Raw genomic sequence first — 21,240 nt, 5'->3', positions numbered from 1 at the left:
TACTTTTTAGTGCTAGTTCATCAGCATTACAGTGTGCTTAATTAAGTTAAACTGGTTTTAGTAACATGCCTGTGGCAAGTTTTCCAATACTGTAAGCTTACGTTTGTGTTTCTAAGAGCAAAACAGGCACAGGGGCACCAGTTTAATAATCTTGCCTAGGGCACCATAAATCCTAAGGACGGCCCTGCCCCTAGTCAGAGTGGCTCCAGTCCTGACCCTCCCGATCTCTGGGTATACCATGATAGTGAGTGAAAGGGACAAAGAGAGCCTAGCCCCACCTCCCAAGGCAGTGATGTATGTCTTTCCCAGCTGCTCCCAATGCCCAAACCAGACATGCCCCCCCGACCCCGACCGCTGCCCAGAGTTGCACATGAATCAATTTTTCTGCAAGGAAAGAGTAAAATATGCAGAGGACATTAATTCTGCACTTGCACAGTGGCGCAGAATTACCCCAGGAGTAAATGCCCCAAACGAAACACGTTTGTGAACAAAATGTAGCTTGGTGTAAGAGAGGGATGGGATCTCTGTCATGGAGCAATAAGGGCTAGAGTCACAAATGGAACTTAAATAACTAGCTGAAGTAGTTCATGTGTGGCAGACCCAGAGAAATCCCAGACAGGAATTTACTACGTGCTTTTTAATTGCACCATGTCTGTCTTGCTGATCTGTTTGGGAGCACACATTGTACATCCAAATTTCACATTAGATCAGGGAGAACGTGGGACACAAAATCTCTGACCTTTATTGCTTTGGATGCCTTCTTTACTCCAGGAGCCAAATACCATTTGTAGGTTCAGGTTGAAGATGGTGTTTTTATCCCACACCTTTCCAAAGGCCAGAGCAAAGACCATTGTCTTAAACAGGCCTTGGATCAGGCTGAGGTACAAATAACATTTGGATCCTGGAGTGAAGAGGACATCAAAAGTCAGATTTATCATAGCAACTTTTCCTGTCCTTACTTCCAAAGACTTAATGGAGCCCAGAGTAAGCCCAGAACATTTTGGCACCTAAGGCGGGGAGCTCAAATGACACCCGCATGCTCCCTCATTTGGGCCAAAACTTTGAAAGGTCTCAATTCTGCCTTCTTCCTGTTCTACTCCTCTCATGGTACTGCTCTGCTACCTACCCCGATAAAGGAGAACTAACAACTTAAAATGCCTTGTTCAAAAATTTAAAGTAACACAACTTTCAAAGGCAAGTGTAACTTTTCTTGTCTGCATAGTGAAGATTGGCATTTTTATCTGTTTGAATAATCAAAGTGGTGCTTTTTGTTCCTTCTTGGTTGCAAAAATTTGAACTACTTCCTGAAGGTCCACAGTCTGGGCCAGCTGATGCCCTATTGAGATGGTTGCAAGGCCGATCAGCATCTCTTGTGTCATTGTGGAGGGTAGATATGTTTTTATTAACTTCAGCTTGGAGAAGTTGCGTTCTCCACTGGCAACTGTTACAGAAAGTGGTAGAAGTATGCGCAAAGCAAAAGCATTTGAAAAGAGGGTGGTCATCTTATTTGTGCACATATATTCCAGAACAGCCCTTTCAACATACAAGAAATGTATCTTGAAAGGGCTTTCAGTTCATCACCTAAATCACTTGCATCAGAATTGTGCATGTCATCATGTGTCAACACAGTCTCTAGTTCCCAGCATTGCTGGTGTAGGTCTTCTTCAGGTATAGTGAGAAGTTTTGAATATAATACAATATCCCAAAGATATTGCTGTGTTCCTTGAGATGCATGAAATGTTCTTCAACTGACTGTATTGCACAATCTAGCACCAGGTTAAAGAATTCAACTTTGAATTGTTGCTTGGGGTCTCTCTTGTTGGCACCATTATCGTAACCCTGACCTCTCCTCCTATCAGCTATTGCAATTAAGAATTAAGAAGCACATTTGTCATACCAGCTCCTGTAGTATCATCAATGTCTATAAATTCTAGAAAATGCTCTCTGACAGTCACCATTGCAGGGACATTTTCACTAGGTTCTCTTGTTGTTACAAAACACACCATTAAAGTTATTTGTTCCATATGGCTAATGTCAGGTGTGCAGTCCAGAATAATAGAGTAATATCTTGCAGACTTCAGATCTGCCACAATCTTCTGTTTGACTTTTGTTGCCAGTAACCGTATGATCTCATTTTGAATTGTTTTTCCAAGGTAGTGGTATGTGTACATTTCTTGGGTGGTGACTCTTCTTAGATGCTCCTGGAGTACAGCATCAAAGTCAGCAATCAGCTCCACAATTGTGAAGAAATTTCCATTGTTTGGCACGTACAGCTGATCTGAAGTGCCACTCAGTGCTAGCGCTTAGCGATAGATCTTCCAGCTCTCCCCTTAGGTTAACACTCGTTTTGATCTCAGCCTCTGTAAGCTTGCTCTTTTAGTGATTCCTAGCTTGTACGAAGGAAGCCCCTGGTGCTGTGTGCCCAATGTGACATCTCAGCCTCAGTTAGCCTCTAGATGGAATGCAAATTAGCCTCTATTCTTCACACAGTGGAGATAGTGCGGAGCATGTGCAAATTGTGTGTTTAGGCCACTTAAAAGGTTCCTCATACCATCAGGTAGCACACACCAATCCCAACTTCTTCTCATTTCAATGGGTTTTAGGCACCAGGTTCCCTTGTCTAGCACAAGTACTACTTAATTGATATAATGAGACATCTCCTGTCATTAAAGCAGTTTTCATAGTCTCGATTCTAGCATAATCATCGGTGACAACACTTCTTCCTCCTGCCCAAGTAATCCAAACGAAATGGGGATCCAGAGCTGTCAATAAATAACATCCCACGCTGCTGTAGGGCTATGGTAGGTGCGTGGGTGAGCCACATGCAAATACCTAAAATTCTTGTCCACTACTCCGCATAATCTCACCACAGATGTCAGGCAGAGGGCTCATCCTTGATCTGTCTACAGATGGAAACTTCGTCTATTCATTGTCTTGGGGGAACAGGAAGTTTTTCAGCCTGCGTGGCCCCATGCCAATACAAGGAAGTCCCTTCAGCTACTGCTTCAGTGGGTTCACCGTCCTGGATCATCTAGACTTAAGGAAATTAAACTCAGCAAGCAGTTGTTGTCTTGCGCCTTATCACATTCTCTTTCTCTGATTTACCACTTTTTCTTCAGAATGTGCCATGGTATACAATCCATTTGAGATGAGATATGGCGCTTGCAGTAACTGCCAGTTCACCTGCATTCTGACTAACTGCAGAAGATCAGGCATGCTTAAGGGTAACCCAGGGAGGGGAAGCCTGGGAGAGGCAACGGTGGGGAAAGGGTTTACTTTCCTTGTGTTAAGATCCAGAGGGTCTGGGTCTTGGGGTTCCCCGGGCAAGGTTTTGGGGGGACCAGAGTGTACCAGGCACTGGAATTCCTGGTTGGTGGCAGCGCTACAGGTTCTAAGCTGGTTCTCTATTTGGGAGCAAGCATTCGCTACAATTGCAATAGCCTTTTCAGAAAATTTTTGCCAGTAAAGAGATTCTGACTGCAATCTTCTCTTGATGCTATTACTAATGTGCCTTTAACTTTAGTCTCATCTCAGCCTTCCTAGCCTATGAATGTCCTCTGATGATTTCTCTTACTTTCTCACTAGAATGCTAGATTTCTAGCCATATTTGTCCATGTCCTTGTTTCCTGTAGAACCCAATGTGCCAGAACAGTAGACTATCAAGAGTTGAATGCAACAAATACAGTATGCAGTCATTCTTGGTTGTATTTTGGATATCATAATCCATGGCCTCTTCATCTTTGTTCACCATTGGAGGATTTTCACACAGGTAATGTGGGAGTGTAACCTTTCTGCCCTTGCAGTTGGCAGCGCTAACAAGGTGCGGTCAGTATCCCGGGATTCGTTCATAAACAATGAAAACTGGCTCAAGCCCCCACACAGTGACCTGTGACATTAGCATCCATCCCCCCGGCCCTATAGGACAATAAATCTCCTCTAGGCATCTTCTCACCACTCACATCCTCACTGGGGCCGGAAGGCTCACCGTGAACATTTGTGTCTATGTATCTCAGGAGAGCTCCTCCCTGCTTAGATAGAAAAGCTTCCTTTGCTTTCTTTCTTTTTCTGAATGCTGCCCCAGAGGGGCGTTTTCTTCTTTCACTCATGATTGCTGGTCTCTGCCAGCTATAGTGGCTCTCAACACTCAGTTGAAGGGGATAAATAAGCAGGCTGGTAGTGGGGCCTGATTGAGGGAAGATATCAGTGTCTTAAGGGCCTAACTGGCTCCTACTACTTCAGCTGACTGCCTGTTCTCCTCAAGTGGGTTCAGGGAAGCAGCAGGAAACAGGAAGCTCTCTGAGAAGTTGATGTTAATCAGTCCAGGCTCCCGGGGATGCTAGAGAGGTTCCTCCTCCTTTCTCTCCCTGCAGCTCCTGCTGCTTTCTGTTATTCCCTCTCACCTTTTCTCCTGCCTGCCTGTTATGTCTCTTGTGCCCTCCTTCCTCCAGCATAGCACTCCACCATCTCTGTACATCTACAGCAGAAAGAATACATATGCACCAACAGCGGACACAATTTTCTACACTCTGGGTCCTAGTGGCACCCCCTGCCCCACAGTCTGGTACCTGAGGCAGCCGCTTCAGTTCGCCTCATGGTAAGGCCAGCCCCTATGGAGCCCTTGCTGGCAGCTTTTTGAAGTCGATTCTAGGCATTCCCTCCAATACAGGACTAAAAGAAATGCATTAAAAGTCAGAGATTCCACACCCCAGCCTCGGAATGCTATCATGTGGCTGTCTCTCTACTTTGGAACTAGATATGGTGACTGGGCAACTTTAGATCACATACTCTGCAGTTTTCTGACACGCTTGACTTTTCAGCAAGCCATTTTCAAAGATAATTGAAAGTCATTGTGATGAGCCACTGGAAGCCATGTTAGTTTTTGCTTTGGGGTTTTTTTCCTCTAGGCCCTATTGGGAGGGAGGGATAGCTCAGTGTTTTGAGCATTGGCCTGCTAAACCCAGGGTTGTAAGTTCAAAGCTTAAGGGGGCAATTTGGGGATTGGTCCTAGATGGTTTGGACTAGATGATCTCTTGAGGTCCCTTCCAGCCCTAATAATCTATGATTGCAATGGAGTATGTTCTCTGGGTATGTTCTCCAGCAGACTGGGTGGAAGAAATCAGTTTGTGATTCAATGAACATGAAGGCAGTTCAGCACTGTGCTGTGGGAGGTGCCAAGAGCATGACAAGGCACTGATGATGTCCTGGCCACCCACTGCTGCTAAGAACGTCCCTAGCCATAACAGCCCTTCATGCCACTGGAATCTGGTTTCCACAACTGAAAGAGTGGGACTGCCCCTGTGCGATGGCTTTCTCATTTAAAAATTTCCCACACAGGTTTTCTTGCAAATCTCCCCTATTAACAGCATCTTATCAAAGCTTATCATCATATCATCAATCCAAGTCATGTGACAATGGGGGATTGGCAAAGTGACAGGTGGAGATGACCACTGGCAGTCAGAGTCACAATCCTGCACATAGGTGGCCTTGGGACTAGTGGCTGTTCAGCTCCATCCCTGGGGCAGCAAAGAAGTTCAGCGACATCCTAGGCAACTGATCAGCCCTTTAAGGATAACACTGCTAGAAAAGGTGCCCTATACATTGCCTCCCCATAACATCTGGCCAGACTACCATGGCTGACAGTTCATCCTACAGCAGTTGAAAAACAATGAAGAAGAAAAGACTCATTCTAGGAGCATGGAATGTCTACTCCCTTATGGATGGAGGTGATGCATGAAAGCCTGAAAGAACAGCTCTTGTCTCCAGTGAACTCACCTGCTACAATATTGATATTACAGCACTGAGTGAGACTAGATTGGCTGAAGAAGGTTCCATCAGTGAGCTAGGAGGAAATTACATTTTCTTCTGGAAGGAAAAGTAGAAGATGAAGACAGGATCCACGGAGTTGGATTTGCAGTAAGAACATCTTTCCTGAAACAACTTCCTGACTTCCCTGTTGGCCTGAATGAACAGGTCATGAAATTTTAATTCCCCCTGAATTCTTTATGGTGTGTTACTGTCATCAGTGCCTAGGCATCAACACTGACATAGAGGAAAGCAAGAAGTAGTTCTACTCCAATCTGGACTCCATTATCAGATCAGCCCCTGCATATGAAAAGCTCATCCTGCTGGGAGACTTCAACACTAAGGTGAGTAGAGACAGCAGTGGCTGGAAAGGTATGATGGGATGACATGGAATGGGAAAGATGAACAGCAACAGACTCCTCCTCTTGGGTAAATGTGCAGGACACAGTCTGCTCATCACTAACGCTATCTTTAGGCAAAATGATAAATATAAAATGACATGGATGCACCCACAATCCAAACAGCACCTGGTCATCTATGTTGTCACCTGCCAATGAGACATCTGCAATGTCAGAATTACCAGAGCCATGCGTGACACAGAATGCTGGACATTCCACAGATTGGTAAGAGCAGTGCTCAACCTGTATGTAGTTCCCTCACAGTGCAAGTGCCCCAAGCTCACAGAACAGCCTTCAACAGAATAAAGCTCAAGCACGTCGACTATCAGGTGAAGTTTCAGCAGTTACTTGATTACAAGCTTTTTTCATGCCCATCAATTACTGGCAACCCAACAGAAAAATGGAACCGGTTCAAAGATGTGATTATTGACACAGATAAATCAGTGCTGGGGCCAAAGAAAAGGGTACATGAGGATTGGTTCGATGACAACAACGGGAACATTTTCAAACTCCTAAGTGACAAGTAAAAAGCATTTGTTGAATGGCAGAATGATCTCACTTCCATCTCAAAGAAAGATAGGTTTAAGTACTACAGAGAAAGGCCCAGTCTGAACTGAGGAGAATGCAGGATGAGTGGTGGGAAAAGAAAGCTGCAGAAGTTCAGCATTACACAGATACAAACAATGCAATATGTTCTTTGACTCTCTCAAAGCAGTCTACGGACCATTTAAATCTGGCACAGTGCCCCTGAAGTCAGCAAATGGCTTAACCCTCACCAATGACAAGGAGGGAATCATAAAGAGATGCGCCTAACACCTTACTCAAAAGACTGTCCACAGTCAGTCAGCATGTGCTTGATCAATTATCCAAGAAACCCATCAAAGAAGATCTCGACCTCCCTCCATCAATTGAAGAAGTCATGAAAGCCATCAAACAATTGAACTACGGCAAAGTATCCAGAGAGGATGGTATTCCAGCAGAATTGTACAAAGTAACAGGCCTAGAGACTGTAAAGGTGTTTCATGACATCTTGAGAAGCATTTGAGAGGAAGAAGAAATACCACAAGACTTCAAATATGCTATTATTGTATCACTGTTAAAAAACAAAGGCAACAAAGCTGACTGCAGAATTTACAGATACATTTCTCTCCTATGTACAGCACGGAAAATACTAGCTCACATTCTATTGAACAGATTCATTGCAAACATATCTGAGGAGAATCTGCCAGAAGCACAGTGTGGTTTCAGACCAGGTCATAGTACTATGAACAAGATCTTTTTTCGCAAAGCAGGTCCAGGAAAAATGTTTAGAGCAGAACATAGACCTGTATGCAGTTTTCATTGACCTGACCAAAGCTTTTGAAATGGTCAACAGAAAGGATATATGGGCTATTCTACATAAACTGGGCTGCCCAAGAAGGTTCATACAAATCATCCATCTGTTCCATGGCCACATGACAGTGTAAGTGCTTGCCAATGGTGACTCTTCTGACGCATTTGAAATCTCGAACATAATGAAGCAAGACTGCATACTTTCTCCAGTGTTGTTCAACTTATTCTTTGCCTGTGTCCTCAGCTGTGCCACAAGGGACTTAATCAGGGAATATGTTGTATATACTCATTCATAAGCCGAATATTTTTGGTAAAAAAGTGACGCATCACAGAACGGGGCCGGCTTATAATCTGGTGTCCTCCAAAATTTGATGATTTTAAACTCTAAGGACTCATTGAATTGAATGTCTAAATTATTGTAGTTTTGTTTAGCTGGAGTGTCTGCAGGCATGGAGCCCCTGAGCAACCTGTGGCTATTCCCAGCCAATGAGAGTTGTGGGGTCCCGCAGCTCCCATTGGCTGGGAATGGCGAACTGCAGCCACAGGGAGCTCAGGGGCTCCATGCCTGCAGACCCTCCAGGTAAACAAAACATCCTGACCCGCCAGCGGCTTACCCTGATAGTTGGGAGCCAAAGTTTGCCAACCCCTGCAATATAGGGTCAGCTTATGAAAGGGTCATAAAGTTTTTGCTATTTTTACGTAATCATCTTGGGAGGTCAGCTTATAAACGAACAGTTTAATGAATGAGTATATACGGTACATCTGCTACCAATTTGGTGGCTCCCTCTTTAATCTTCGAAGACTCAATGCTAAGACCAAGACACTGGAGAGGCTTCTCTTCAAGGCACTTTTTGCAGATGACTGTGCCTTGATGGCCCATAGACATGACAACCTTCATGTCATTGTTGATAGATTTTCTGAAGCATCCCAGCTCTTTGGCCTTACCATAAGTCTTGGGAAGACAGAGGTCTTGTTCCAACCAGCACCTCATTCCAATACCCCAGCACCAGCCATCTTCATCCAAGGCAGATAGCTGGAAAATGTTGATCAGTTCAAGCACCATCTCAAGTGATGGGTCCCTTGACAAGAGAATTGCCTCCAGAATTAGTAAAGGCAGCCAGGCCCTTGGCCAACTCCAAACCGAAACCTTTAACCAACACAACATTAATCTCTCCATCAAATTGAAGATCTGCAGTGCAGTGTTTCTGTCTTGTATGGATCTGAGACATGGACTCTGTATCGATGGCACATTAAACAGCTTGAGCAATTTCACATGTGCTCCCTCTGCTCAATAATAAGCATTCGCTGGCAGGACAGAGAGACCAATATTAAGGCCCTTGACAAAGCAAACACAACCAGCGTCAAGGAAATGCTACTGAGAGCACACCTGAGGTGGTCTGGACATGTTGTCAGAATACAAGACCATCGTCTCTCAAAACAGGTCTTGTACGGGGAGCTGAAGCATGGCAAAAGAAAGAAGTGCTGTCCATATAAGCACTTCAAAGATAACCTGAAGAGCAGTCTTCAGTGGGCTTCCATCAATATCCAAGAACTCGAGTAAATGGCTCGTAACAGGGCTCACTGGTGCAGGGGTGGCTCTAGACATTTCACCACCCCAAGCACGGCGTCATGCCATGGGGGGCGCTCTGCCTCTCGCCAGTCCCACGGCTCTGGTGGACCTCCTGCAGGCGTGCCTGCGGAGAGTCCGCTGGTTCCGCAGCTTCGATGGAGCCACAGGACCAGCGGACCCTCCACAGGCATGCCTGCGGGAGTCCACTGGAGCCACGGGACCAGCAGACCCTCCACAGGCACGCCTGCGGGAGTCCACTGGAGTCGTGGGACCAGCGGACCCTCCGCAGGCATGCTGCCGAAGGCACCCTGCCTGCCGCCCTCCCGGTGACCAGCAGAGTGCCCCCCGCAGCATGCCGCCCGAAGCACACGCTTGACATGCTGAGGCCTGGAGCCGCCTCTGCACTGGTGGCCTCTGACAAGATCAGCATGTAACAGGCTTGAGTGAGATCTATGAAATCATCTCCAGGCTGCACGTGAAAGGCAGAACAGAGCTGCACCATCAAACACCATAGATGTGGACTTCCCATGTCCTCATTGTGGCCGACTCTGTACATCAGAGTTCGGACTTCAGAGTCATATTATAGAATCATAGATTATGGTTGCAAGAGACCTCAGGAGGTCATCTAGTCCACCCCCCTGCTCAAAGTAGGACCAATCCCCAACTAAAACACCCCAGCCAGGGCTTTGTCAAGTCTGACCTTAAAAACCTCTAAGGAGATTCCACCACCAGCTTAGGTAACCCATTCCAGCTCTTCACCACCCTCCTAGTGAAATAGTTTTTCATAACATCCAATCTAGATCACCCCCACTGCAACTTGAGACCATTGCTCCTTTTTCTGTCATCTGCCACCACTCAGAACAGCCTAGCTCCATCCTCTTTGGAACCCCCTTTCAGGTAATTAAAGGCTGCTACCAAATCCCCCCTCACTCTTCTCTTCTTCAGACTAAATAAGCCAAGTTCCCTCAGCCTCTCCTCATAAGTCATGTGCTCCAGACCCCTAATCAATTGCATTGCCCTCTGCTGGACTCTCCAATTTGTTCACATCCTTTCTGTAGTGAGGGGCCCAAAACTGGATGCAATACTCCAGATATGGCCTCTCCAGTGTCGAATAGAGGGGAATGATCATTACCCTTGATCTGCTGGCAGTGCTCATGCTAATGCAGCCCAATATTCCATTAGCCTTCTTGGCAACGAGGGCACACTGTTGACACATATCCAGCTTCTCGTCTACTGTAATCCCCAGATCCTTTTCTGCAGAACTGCATCTTAGTCAGTCAGTCCCCAGCCTGTAGTGGTGGATGGGATTCTTTCACCCTAAGTGCAGGACTCTGCACTTGTCCTTGTTGAACCTCATCAGATTTCTTTTGGTCCAATTCTCCAATTTGTGTAGGTCACTCTGGACTCTATCCCTATCCTCCAGTGTATCTACCTCTCTCCCCAGCTTAGTGTCATCCACAAACTTGCTGAGGATGCAATCTATCCCATCATCCAGATCATTAATGAAAATGTTGAACAAAACTGGCCCCAGGACCGACCCCTGGGGCACTCCACTTGATACCAGCTGCCAGCTAGACATTGAGCTGCTGATCACTACCCATGGAGCCCGACAATCTAGCCAGCTTTCTATCCACCTTATAGGCCATTCATCCAATCCCTACTTCTTTAACTTGCTGGCAAGAATACTGTGGGAGACCGTATCAAAAGCTTTGCTAAAGTCAAGGTATATCATGTCCACCACTTTCCCCATATCCACAGAGCCAGTTATCTCATTATAGAAGGTAATCAGGCTGGTCAGGCATGACTTGCCCTTGGTGAATCCATATGTATGGTCATAGATGAGAATTGCATCATCATTGTCATCATTGCCAGCGATGGACTACCAACGTTTTTTGGATAGTCAAAGAATACACTCTGGGAAAATACCTCTTTTTGTGTTCCCAAAGTGTTAGAGAGGGCGCACCACCTTTAAACATGTACCAAAAGAAGTGGGAAGCTCTCTAGGATTTAGCTATTTTAAGATGATTCACCCAAAGGATAGCTTTGTTTACATGTGACAAAGATATGCAGCTAATCCTTGGAGTCAACCCAGTTCAGCCATGCCAATATCTCTCAGAACCGATATTTAATGATTTGACAGAGGGAAGTTCTGAAGGATTTATTACCTTGTGAAGAATACACACAGAATCTGTTCACAAGTTTGTATTTGTGATGTTTAGTCCTTTAAATTATTTGCAGGTTCTCCAGATTATCAATATTTGTCTGCTGTTGCGTGCTGGGGTTGGTTACGTACTGTGGGCTAGATCATAGAACTATAGGATTAGAAGGGACTGCAAGGGTCATCTAGTCTAACTCCCTGCCAAGATGGAGGATTTGTTGTTTCTAAACCATCCAAGTCAGGTTACTATCCAGCTTCCCTTTGAAAAAACTCCAGTGAAGGAGCTTCCACGACCTCTCTAGGCATCTATTCTATTGCCCTACTGTTCTTACATTTAGGAAGTTTTCCCTGAGATTTAATCTATATTGAATCATATTGAATCAGATCCACAATATGACGAAGGTGCCAAAGTCCAACAGTTAGCTGCCCCTGACATTCTGAAAACCCCAGCTCAGCTGCCAGCTAAGTTTTACTCATGGGCATGTGCAAAACCACCGGAGTCCAGCTCCTGCCCCACAGCTAACATTTCATTGGGCATCACAGGAGAGGAGTGAGCATATTCATGAGTGACACCCAATGGCCAGGGAACTCACCTGTGAGGTGAAAGACCCAGATTCACTTCCCTGCTCTGCCTGACTTGGAGCAGGGTCTTGATCACAAGTCTCCCAGGTGAGTAGGAGGTGGGAATTGTGACAGACATGACAAGCTCCTGCCACATCGTAGGAAGACCTTATTGAATTAAGTATCTTTTGGGTCCATTGTATTAAATGAAGGGTTTATGTGTTATTGTGGGCCAGGATTGTATGTAACCTTTCAAGGTGGGAGACATGACAGACCTGAGACCTGGGGGCTCAGAGGACTATACTAAACTATGTGCCAGACAACTATGGCCTCTTGGAACAAGGCATGTTAAGTGGTTTTCCTGGGGAATATCTAGGGGGAGATGAATGGAGATTCCCTTTGGCTATGCAAAAAGCCAGGCTTTTAAAGCTACAGAGTGGGCCTTTGTTTGCTGACCACTTATTACCTGAGGCCAGGATCAAAGAGCCAAGCTGTATGAAGGAAAGACTAAACTATTCATGGCTGTTCTGATTCTGAATCGTAGACAATCATGAACTTGTAACCATAGCGAAAACCCAGTTGTGGATTTTGAAGGACTGACGCACGCTGGTGACCAGGGTTGGAGTTGTGGAGGACCTGTGGTAAGGTTTTTAGCCTGCATGTAAGTTTTTGTTGTTTTTAATGTTTTCTCTGTAATGCTTTCACCATAAGTATAAAGGTGCTTGCTTATACTGGGCTGTGTGGTAACTTGTAACTGCTGGCAATTACAGCTCTTCAGAGCCTTCAGAGAGAAAGCAAGGTGCAAACATGGACTGTTTAGGCAGTCAGGCTTGCTCAGGATATCACAGTGTAGGCAGGGAATTGTGCAGCCTGGAAAAAACTCGGTCAGGAGGGAGAGAGGTCTAGGTCTCTATGCAAGAGAGGTGATGGCTGAGGAACTAGAGTGGGTGTCCTTGGTAGACCATGGAGAGGGAATATAGATGCAATTGCCCTAACCTGTGACAGGAGTTTCTCCTGCTGAAGCTATTCCACTGTAGTCCAGTGACTGGAGTACTCAGATGGGATGTGGGAAAGTCAGGCTCAAGTCCCTACTCCAGTGAATATTTATTTATATAAACTGGAATAACTTCTCCAAGAGAGAGGTCCCTCCTGAATACCCTATAACCTGATGGTTGGAGCATGCACCAGGGAAGTGGGAGACCTGCACTGAACGGTACTCCAAGTCAGTCAGAGTATGGATTTGAATCTAGGTTTCAGTCAGCTACCTATAGGCCCAGATCAATGGCAGTAAGATACCTGAGAACCTTTGTGGATCTGGGCCTTGACCCCTGCCCCTTCCCTCTGCATTTCACTCCTAGCTCCTTGCTCAGCACGCTGGTTTCTGATAATCCCTGTGTTTGGCACCAAACTCACCCCATGCACTACATGGGGAGCTGGGTGGCCTACCTGGGGCCTGAGGAGTCCACTGTGCAGCAGGGGGGCTAGGAACAAGGAGTAGCCACATTGAGCATTGCAACACCTCGGTCCCTTTGTGATTCTAGCAGTGTCTCATGCTCAGTAGCTTCAAGGTGTCCCCATGTGTTGTGCTACGCTCCCAGAAATCTCGGCACTGCATCACAAACCACACACTGATTTTGAATTTAACAGGGATTGGTCCAGGTGGTGGTGGCAACTCTTTTTGTTCACTTGAAAACTTAATACAAATGATCTTTAAAAAAGAGATGTAAATTATTCAGTGGAGACTATAGACAATGTTTTGATCCATGCATATGCTACTGGAACCTCATGCTCTCTGGGTTCCATATAAAAGCCTTGACTGGTCCAGGCTGGGCTGAATGAATAGAAGACAAGGATGGACAAGGTTCTTCCCTGGAGTTCCTGGCTGACATCAGGCAGGTCATTGTCTGGAGGTGCCCCATGGCCTTGAAAAGCAGCTACCCTGGACATGGCTTATGCATCCAGCTGTCTAGGTGAAAGCATTACCTGGTGTTCTCACTTGTGCTAGGAAAATGTTTCATGCCTGACCACGCACCATCCTGCAGCACTGAAAAGCCTATGTCATGTGCTGAGTAGGTGGTGATTGTGACAGATATTGCAAGTCCGTGTAGTATCTCTGGGGACCATTGTATTAAATTTATAAATGGTTGATGTATGATTATGTTTTCCTCTGTGGGGGAAGGTTACCACAGCACCTCCAGGAACTAAAAATTGGTGCGGGGCAGGGGGGATGATTACCTTGGAGATTGTGAACAATTCCAGGAAAGCCCCACTCCCTGGGATCTCTGGGTCAAACTGGGTTTTCCAGAGACTCAAATGAAGATTTGGTGTAAAAAGGCTGAGTTTAAATGGATACAGGCTTTCTTTCTGCTCCAGCAAATAGCTGGGGCTGTCTGTCCCGGGGGTGGGGGGGAAGAGGCCCAAACCTAGCAGAAGGGTGGGACAAGACTTTGGCGTGCTAGGGGCTTGTAAGACTGAGGGGTGATTGTGGTATTTAGTGTGTTTAAAATCTGTTTATTGTTTTTTACATGTGTTCTCTGTAATGCTTTTACCTGAAGAATAAATGTGTTTGCTTAGGAAGAGCTGTGTGGGACTGCTGACAATACACTGTTCACAGCCATCAGAGAGACAGCAATGCACAGGTGCCGAAAGTTAGGCAGGCGGCTTACTGGGGCTATTCCAGTCTAAGGCAGCTTTAAAACCTCTGGGCAGGAGGGAGTGGGACATGGGTCACTACCCAGAGACCGGCGATGACTGGAGACCTGAGACCTGATTGGGCACTGCTGGAGCGGCCCAAGAGAATGTGTGTGTGGTACGGGGAGGAGGGATACAGACACAGGTAACTGCACCAGTATTTTCCCCTTTATTATACCTCATCTGGTGGGGATTTACATGTTTTTTGTCCCTGTTTGCAGCCGTGATGGGATCGCGCCATTTCCCAGCTCGCACTGTGCTGTTCGAGAGGGAGCTGAGCGGAGTGACTTACCGCATCCCAGCACTGCTCTACATCCCCTGCATGGCGAAGCTGTTGGCCTTTGCTGAGGAGAGGCTGAGTATTGATGATGCGCATGCAAACCTGCTGGTGCTAAGACGAGGGACCTTCTACAGGAACTACGTGGAGGTGAGTGGCAAGGCCGATGCTGTTAAATCAATTAATGGGGCAGCTGCCTCGAACAACCAAATAGTTAGTGCAAGATTTGGGGGAGTCTCCATGGCTGAATCTGCATCACCCTTTCCCACTCCATTGGTGTGGGGCATGACAGGAGACCAATGGGCTGTGTGGCTGAAACAGACAACCCTGTGTAACATGATATAACTTAGAGCATCCTGAAGAGTTTTCTCTGTGGGGCTTTAAAATGAGGAAGGATAGATAAAGATGACATGACCTGATCTTGTTCCCACCCATGGGTCCTGCCTCAGGCATGACATGACCCAAGGAGCAGGCCCAATGTGCCTATCTGTTGTGCAAGTTGCTGTGAGGTATGCAGAACTGCCATTTTCATAAAGGCAGCAACACCTCCAGCTCCAGCACGGAGAGCAACCAAAAAGAGGATGGTGACTGGCCAGAGCTATGGAGTCAGCGTGGGACAATGGCTGAGGTGACCTGGTTTGTGAGGGAACAGACAAAGGCCACAGTTCAGGAGAAAAGATGGGTGAGAGAGAGTCGATGAGAGCCAGTAACCCCGTCCTGCCCTCTCCTGCTAGTGGGAAGACATGAGAGCACTGGAGACTGCAACCTTGAAACACCATCGGTCCATGAATCCCTGTCCTGTCTATGATGAATTCACAGGCATTGTCTTCCTCTTCTTCACTGCTGTGCTGGGCAAGACTCCCGAGGCCTATCAGATCGTCACAGGCCAGAATGTCGCCCGCCTCTGCTACGTGTCCAGTTCCGACCAGGGGCGGAGCTGGAGCAACGTTACTGATCTGACACAGCAGGTCATTGGCAGGTCCATCACAGGTAAAGATCCCAAGAGCTAGGCAGGGGCAGGAGAGAACAAAGGGGTTCAGAGGTGCCTGGGGCAAGGTGCTATCTCCTGGCTTCCTAAGAAGCTGTGTGGGGTAGTAAGTCAGAAGGAAGCGCACTTCTTGCAGCCTGGAGCTTTGCTTGCCCAGTATTGGTAAATGGCCAGGCCCAAGGCAATAGGAACAGCAGGAAAGAATGAGCAGAGTCACCAGGGTCAGGAGAGAAGGTGAGGAGGTGGAGCATGGGAGAGAGTCAATATTTGCAAGGTTCTCTCTCTTTTGATCAGTTGTTGCCATGGCAAGATACTTAAGGGAAATAGCCTGATCAGCTGGGCTTGTGCCTCCCCTCAGTTCCTGCTGGAGAAGCCTTGCTTGCCTTAGGCTCTGCATCCCATACTCGGTGGGCTGAGGTGACAACACAGGACTCAATGACATTCCTGGCTCTCAGCTCAAGTTCTAGTGGACATGTGGGCTTCTCACAAGTAGCACCATCAATGACATCCTTGGCAAAGAGGCTGAGGAGTGAATGAAGCTGGAGACAGAACTACCGTTTTCCCTGGAGAACTGGTCTCTAGAGCTCAGGATACAGGCACAATGAAGTGGTGCATAAGGGATGCTGGTGCTGCCACATGCTGTGCTGGGGACATCAAACTCAAAGGCTCAGCCCCTGGCTCTGGCACTAAGTGCACTTCTAAGGGAAAGCCAGTTAGGGGGAGAAGATGGAGAGGGTAGATGGGAAGGTTCCCAACATTGGTCTTTTCTTTTCTGCACAGATTGGGCCACTTTTGCTCTAGGCCCTGGACATGGAATTCAGCTCAAGTCAGGACGACTGCTGGTTCCAGCCTACACTTACCACATCGATTGCAAGGAGTGCTTTGGAAAGCTCTGCAAGACAACCCCTCACTCCTTCACCTTCTACAGCGATGACCACGGCCAGAGATGGCGCTTTGGCGAGTTCATCCCCAACCTGCCCACTGTGGAATGTCAGATGGTCTCTGTGGATGAGGAGGATGGCAGCAATGTCCTCTACTGCAATGCCAGGAGCCCCTTGGGCTTCAGAGTGCAGGCACTGAGCACGGATGATGGAGCAGTTTTCCACTTGGGACAGCTTGTTCAGCGGCTTGTAGAGCCCCCCCATGGCTGTCATGGCAGTATCATTGGCTTCCCAGCCCCTCTCTTCTATGCCCCAAGCAGCCCTTATTCACGGTGGAGAATGCCTTGGTCTATCAATGGCCCAGACTGCCTACTGCTGTCTAGAAAACACACTAGACACTGTTATCTTGCTCTCTGTGATATGGCTGTTGAAAACCCAGCAGCCATGTCTTTGGGCAGCCAGCTGCAGGACCACCAACAGCCGGCAGGGTCTAAAAAGCCCAGTCCTTCCAGCAGCCATCATGAGATCCATGATTCCATGTCCTCAGCTGTGTCATGTGGAGGTCAGGGGCAGCCTGAACCAGGAGCTGCTTCCAAATCCACTTTCCTCTTCCAGACCCCAACATGGGTGCTCTATTCCCATCCAACAAGCTCCAGGTCTCGAGTCAACATGGGCGTCTATCTCAGTACGTTCCCCAGGGATGCAGATAGCTGGACAGAGCCCTGGGTTATTTATGAAGGCCCCAGCGCCTACTCAGATCTGACCTACATTGAACTGACCTACTCTGAGTTCTCAGCCACTGGGATCCCAGCCATAGCCTTTGCTTGCCTGTATGAAAATGGGACGAGGTCACCCTATGAGCAGATCTCCTTCAGCATGTTCACGCTGTATGATGTGATTCAGAACATCCCCATGAATGCCACTTCACCAGACCCAAAGCGCCACTTGTATAAGAAAAAAAGGGGGAGGAGTTGTGTCGCCTCCTAAAGGTCCAACTCCACAGCACTCAGGAGCTAGAAGTGTGGGATGGAACTCGCTACACGGTGGCATGAAGGACGCCTAATCATTTGTATTCAGACTGATAGTGGGCCGGATCCTCAGTTGCTGTAAGCAAGCATAGCTCCCCTGCCATGAGTGCAGGAATGCTGCCTTACACCAGCTGAGGAGCAGACCCACACCTTCATCGGTGAAAACATCAAAGGCCCAAGCTGCAGACACATATTCACATATTCTACACAAGTCAACGGGACTAGAACATGCATAATAAAGCTTGTTTGTGTAAGCAAACGCTTGCAGTCAGGCTCAAGCCCAATGTATGGTTTAATATCCTAGAAGGATCTGTTACCCATATATTACAGTGCAGCTATGCAGGAACACTGTACATTTTTACAAGTAATCACAAAACATTGTGCACTTTTACTTAAAGGGGACTCACTTTTAAATAAGAGAGAAACATCCTGATGTGCGATTGCTCTAAGATACAGTAAGCCTGATTCAGCAGTGCCTTGAGCTCTGTGCAGTAGTATGCAGCACTGCAAAATGCTCCTACCAGTCTCCGGGGTAACAATATTGCACCCCTGCTGCACAGGTGTAAATGACACCACAAGGTGCCATGCGGCATGAGACCCAGAGACCCAATGGCAAGAAAACTAGACATTACAGAAAATGATCCGTGCTGCTCATTCATTACCAGCTAGAATAGAATAGTGGCATCTGTACCACTGCATCAGAAAGCCTGTAGAAACTTCAGCTCCAACTAGCCATGGCTCCTTTGTATAGGAACTGTGAAAACACCCTTTTTATCTGTCAAGCCTGGGGCTAGTCTCTGTCAAGGCCTCATCAGAGGGATGGTTCTGCTATGTAAAATTCCCCAGCTAGTGAAGCCTTGTTGACAAATGAAGTGAACTTTGGCCATAAGAGCAGGTATAAGCCCAAGGAAGGATAAGAGGAGAAGGAACTAGGACTGCCTCAGCATCAGTCACAGCTGTGCCACAGGCAATGTGTGGCCATGGGCACGTCCCTGAGGTTTGAACACTTTGGCCGAGGTCTAGCTAGACTGCAGTTCGAGGTGTGACTGCAGCACTGCAGTGATCTAGCTTGGCTCGAGACAGCGTGGGTACGGCTAGTCATGAAGCTGTGGTACTTGCACAGGTGGCAGTATTGACTAGCTGCTGGAGTGGCTCCCCAGGGCTCTGGTCAGGCTTGTACAAGCCAGCCTGCCACTTGTGCCACTGCTGCCGCCCTGCTGCTACTGTTCAGGACAGCCAGATTAAAGCTCAGTTGGGTAGGGCAACTCGTGCTGCAGGCCCCCCAGGGTGGACATACTCAGAGTTTGCCACCTCAAACCATGCTAATCAGGCTACTTATTTAGGCCCCTAATGATGAGGATAGTCTGATTTACTTTGTTTGTTCAGCTTTGCAAATGACCAGCTTTAAAGGAGAAGATTCAGAGATTACAAGGCCAGAAGCAAACATTGTGATCATCTACACCAGTGGTCTCCAAAAGTGGGGTGTGCGCACCCCAGGGGGTGCACAAGAGGATCCTTCAGGGTGTGCAGCAGAAGGAGTGCCGCCGGAGCAGTGCTGCTTTTTTTCGGCCGGGAGTGTGAGCGTCTTTTTTTTTTTCCCGTCCCTCGGCAGTTCGGCTACATTTGGACGACATTTCTGCAGTGCGGACAATTTATTGCCACATGATGCAGTATATTTAGATTCAAACCCCATAAAAGAAATACCTGAGAAAGGAACACAGCTTCTAAGAATACAATTCTACTTGATAGTACAAAATGGTGAATTTCAGAAATAAACTATTCATCATAAATCTGTTCTGTTATCCTTTTGTTAATGATATAGTTAAAACAAAAGCTAGTATGTCCTAATTTTGACACCCTCACTCATGTTGCTTGTCACCTTACTCTAAGAACAGTCCCATTGCAATCAGCAATGCTACAAAACATAAGAGCTGAGTAAGGAGATCAGTATCTAATCCTCAATAAACATCAGTATGATAGTTTTTTATTCAATTTTGATTACAATTAATTAGATAAATTTAAGAAAATACAAAAAGCCACCATAAATTCTTAAGATTTTTCTGTTTTGTTTTTTTTAACTAAACAAGAGGATCCTTCGGGGTGCATGGCAGGAGGAGTGCCACCGGAGCAGTGCCGCTTTTTTTTTTTCCCCTCCCTTGTCAGTTTGGCCAGGAGGCCTAGTGGCTTTTTTATTTTATTTTTTGCTTCAACAGTTTGGTTGGGAGAGGGGATGCATGCTTAAAAAGTTTTTACTGATGGGGTGTGAAGAAGAAATTTAGAAGAAACATTCAATCTCGATTTTAAAAGTTCCAGTGATGGAGAATCCACCACGACCTTTGATAAATTGTTCCAATGGTTAATTACCCTCCATGTTAAAAATTTACACCTTAGCCCAAGTCTGAATTCATCTAGCTTCAGCTTCTAGCCACTGACTCATATTAGACGAGGGGTAGGCAACCTATGGCAAACGTGCTGAAGGTGGCACGCGAACTGATTTTCAGTGGCACTCACACTGCCCAGGTCCTGGCCACCAGTCCGAGGGCTCTGCATTTTAATTGAATTTTAAATGAAGTTTCTTAAACATTTTAAAAACCTTATTTACTTTGCATACAACAATAATTTAATTATATATTATAGACATAGAAAGAAACCTTCTAAAAATGTTAAAATGTATGATTGGCACGTGGAACCTTAAATTAGAGTGAATAAATGAAGACTCAGCACACCACTTCTGAAAGGTTGCTGACCCCTGTATTAGACCTTTCTCTGCTTCCTTGAAGAGCCCATTATTAAATATTTGTTCCCTATGTAGATACTTATAGATTGTAATTAAGTCTCCCCTTAACCTTCTCTTTGTTAAGTTAAATAGATAGACTTGAGGAGCTCAGTCTCTACTGAGGTGATGTTGTGGTGGGAGTCTGCTATAGACCACCAGACCAGAGAGATGAGGTGGATGAGACTTGCTTCCGGCAACTAACAGAAGTTACTAGATTGCAGGCCCTGGTTTTCATGGGAGACTTCAATCACCCTGGTATCTACTGGGAGAGCAATACAGTGGTGCACAAACCATGAAGTTTTTGTTAAGTGTAGGGGACAATTTCCTGGTGCAAGTGCTGGAGGAACCAACTAGGGGCAGAGCTCTTCTTGACCTGCTGCTCACAAACAGGGAAGAATTAGTAGGAGCAGTAAAAGTAGATGGGAACCTGGGAGGCAGTGACCATGAGATGGTTGAGTTCAGCTAGCTCCATGTGAAGATAAGACGCTGGCCCCGGCCCAAGGTCATGGACACGACAAGAAATCTGCAGCTGTCTAGCCATAAGAAGAGAAGAACAAAGTTGAGCAGGGCTGCAGAGAAAGCAGTGAGAGTGAATGAGATGGCGAAGGCCAATGGGGGGAAAAACAAGTCTCTGGAGCCGAGGTGTTTTGGGAAGCCGAGGAGGCCACAGTGAGCCAGTTTGGACGAGTACAAAGAGCACCAGGAACAGAGGGCACTGGAGGAAAACACCCCCAAAGAAACCCAGGACTTAAAAAAAAACCTCCCGAGAGCCAAAGCA

General features: G+C 46.6%; 1 protein-coding gene across 1 annotated transcript; it reads left to right on the top strand.

Annotated features, from left to right (window-relative positions):
- Window positions 1–14,738: 14,738 nt before the first annotated feature.
- Window positions 14,739–17,645, top strand: NEU4 (neuraminidase 4). Its single transcript, XM_075068989.1, has 3 exons — window positions 14,739–14,939; window positions 15,524–15,779; window positions 16,558–17,645. Exons 1-3 carry the CDS (start codon window positions 14,739–14,741, stop codon window positions 17,643–17,645), a joined length of 1,545 nt encoding a protein of 514 aa, XP_074925090.1.
- The last annotated feature ends 3,595 nt before the right edge of the window (window positions 17,646–21,240 follow it).

Source organism: Chelonoidis abingdonii, chromosome 8, assembly GCF_003597395.2.
Source record: "Chelonoidis abingdonii isolate Lonesome George chromosome 8, CheloAbing_2.0, whole genome shotgun sequence".
Classification (NCBI taxonomy): Eukaryota; Metazoa; Chordata; order Testudines; family Testudinidae; genus Chelonoidis; species Chelonoidis abingdonii.
Note: the sequence above shows the minus strand (reverse complement) of the source record. Positions and strands in the feature narration are given on the sequence as shown.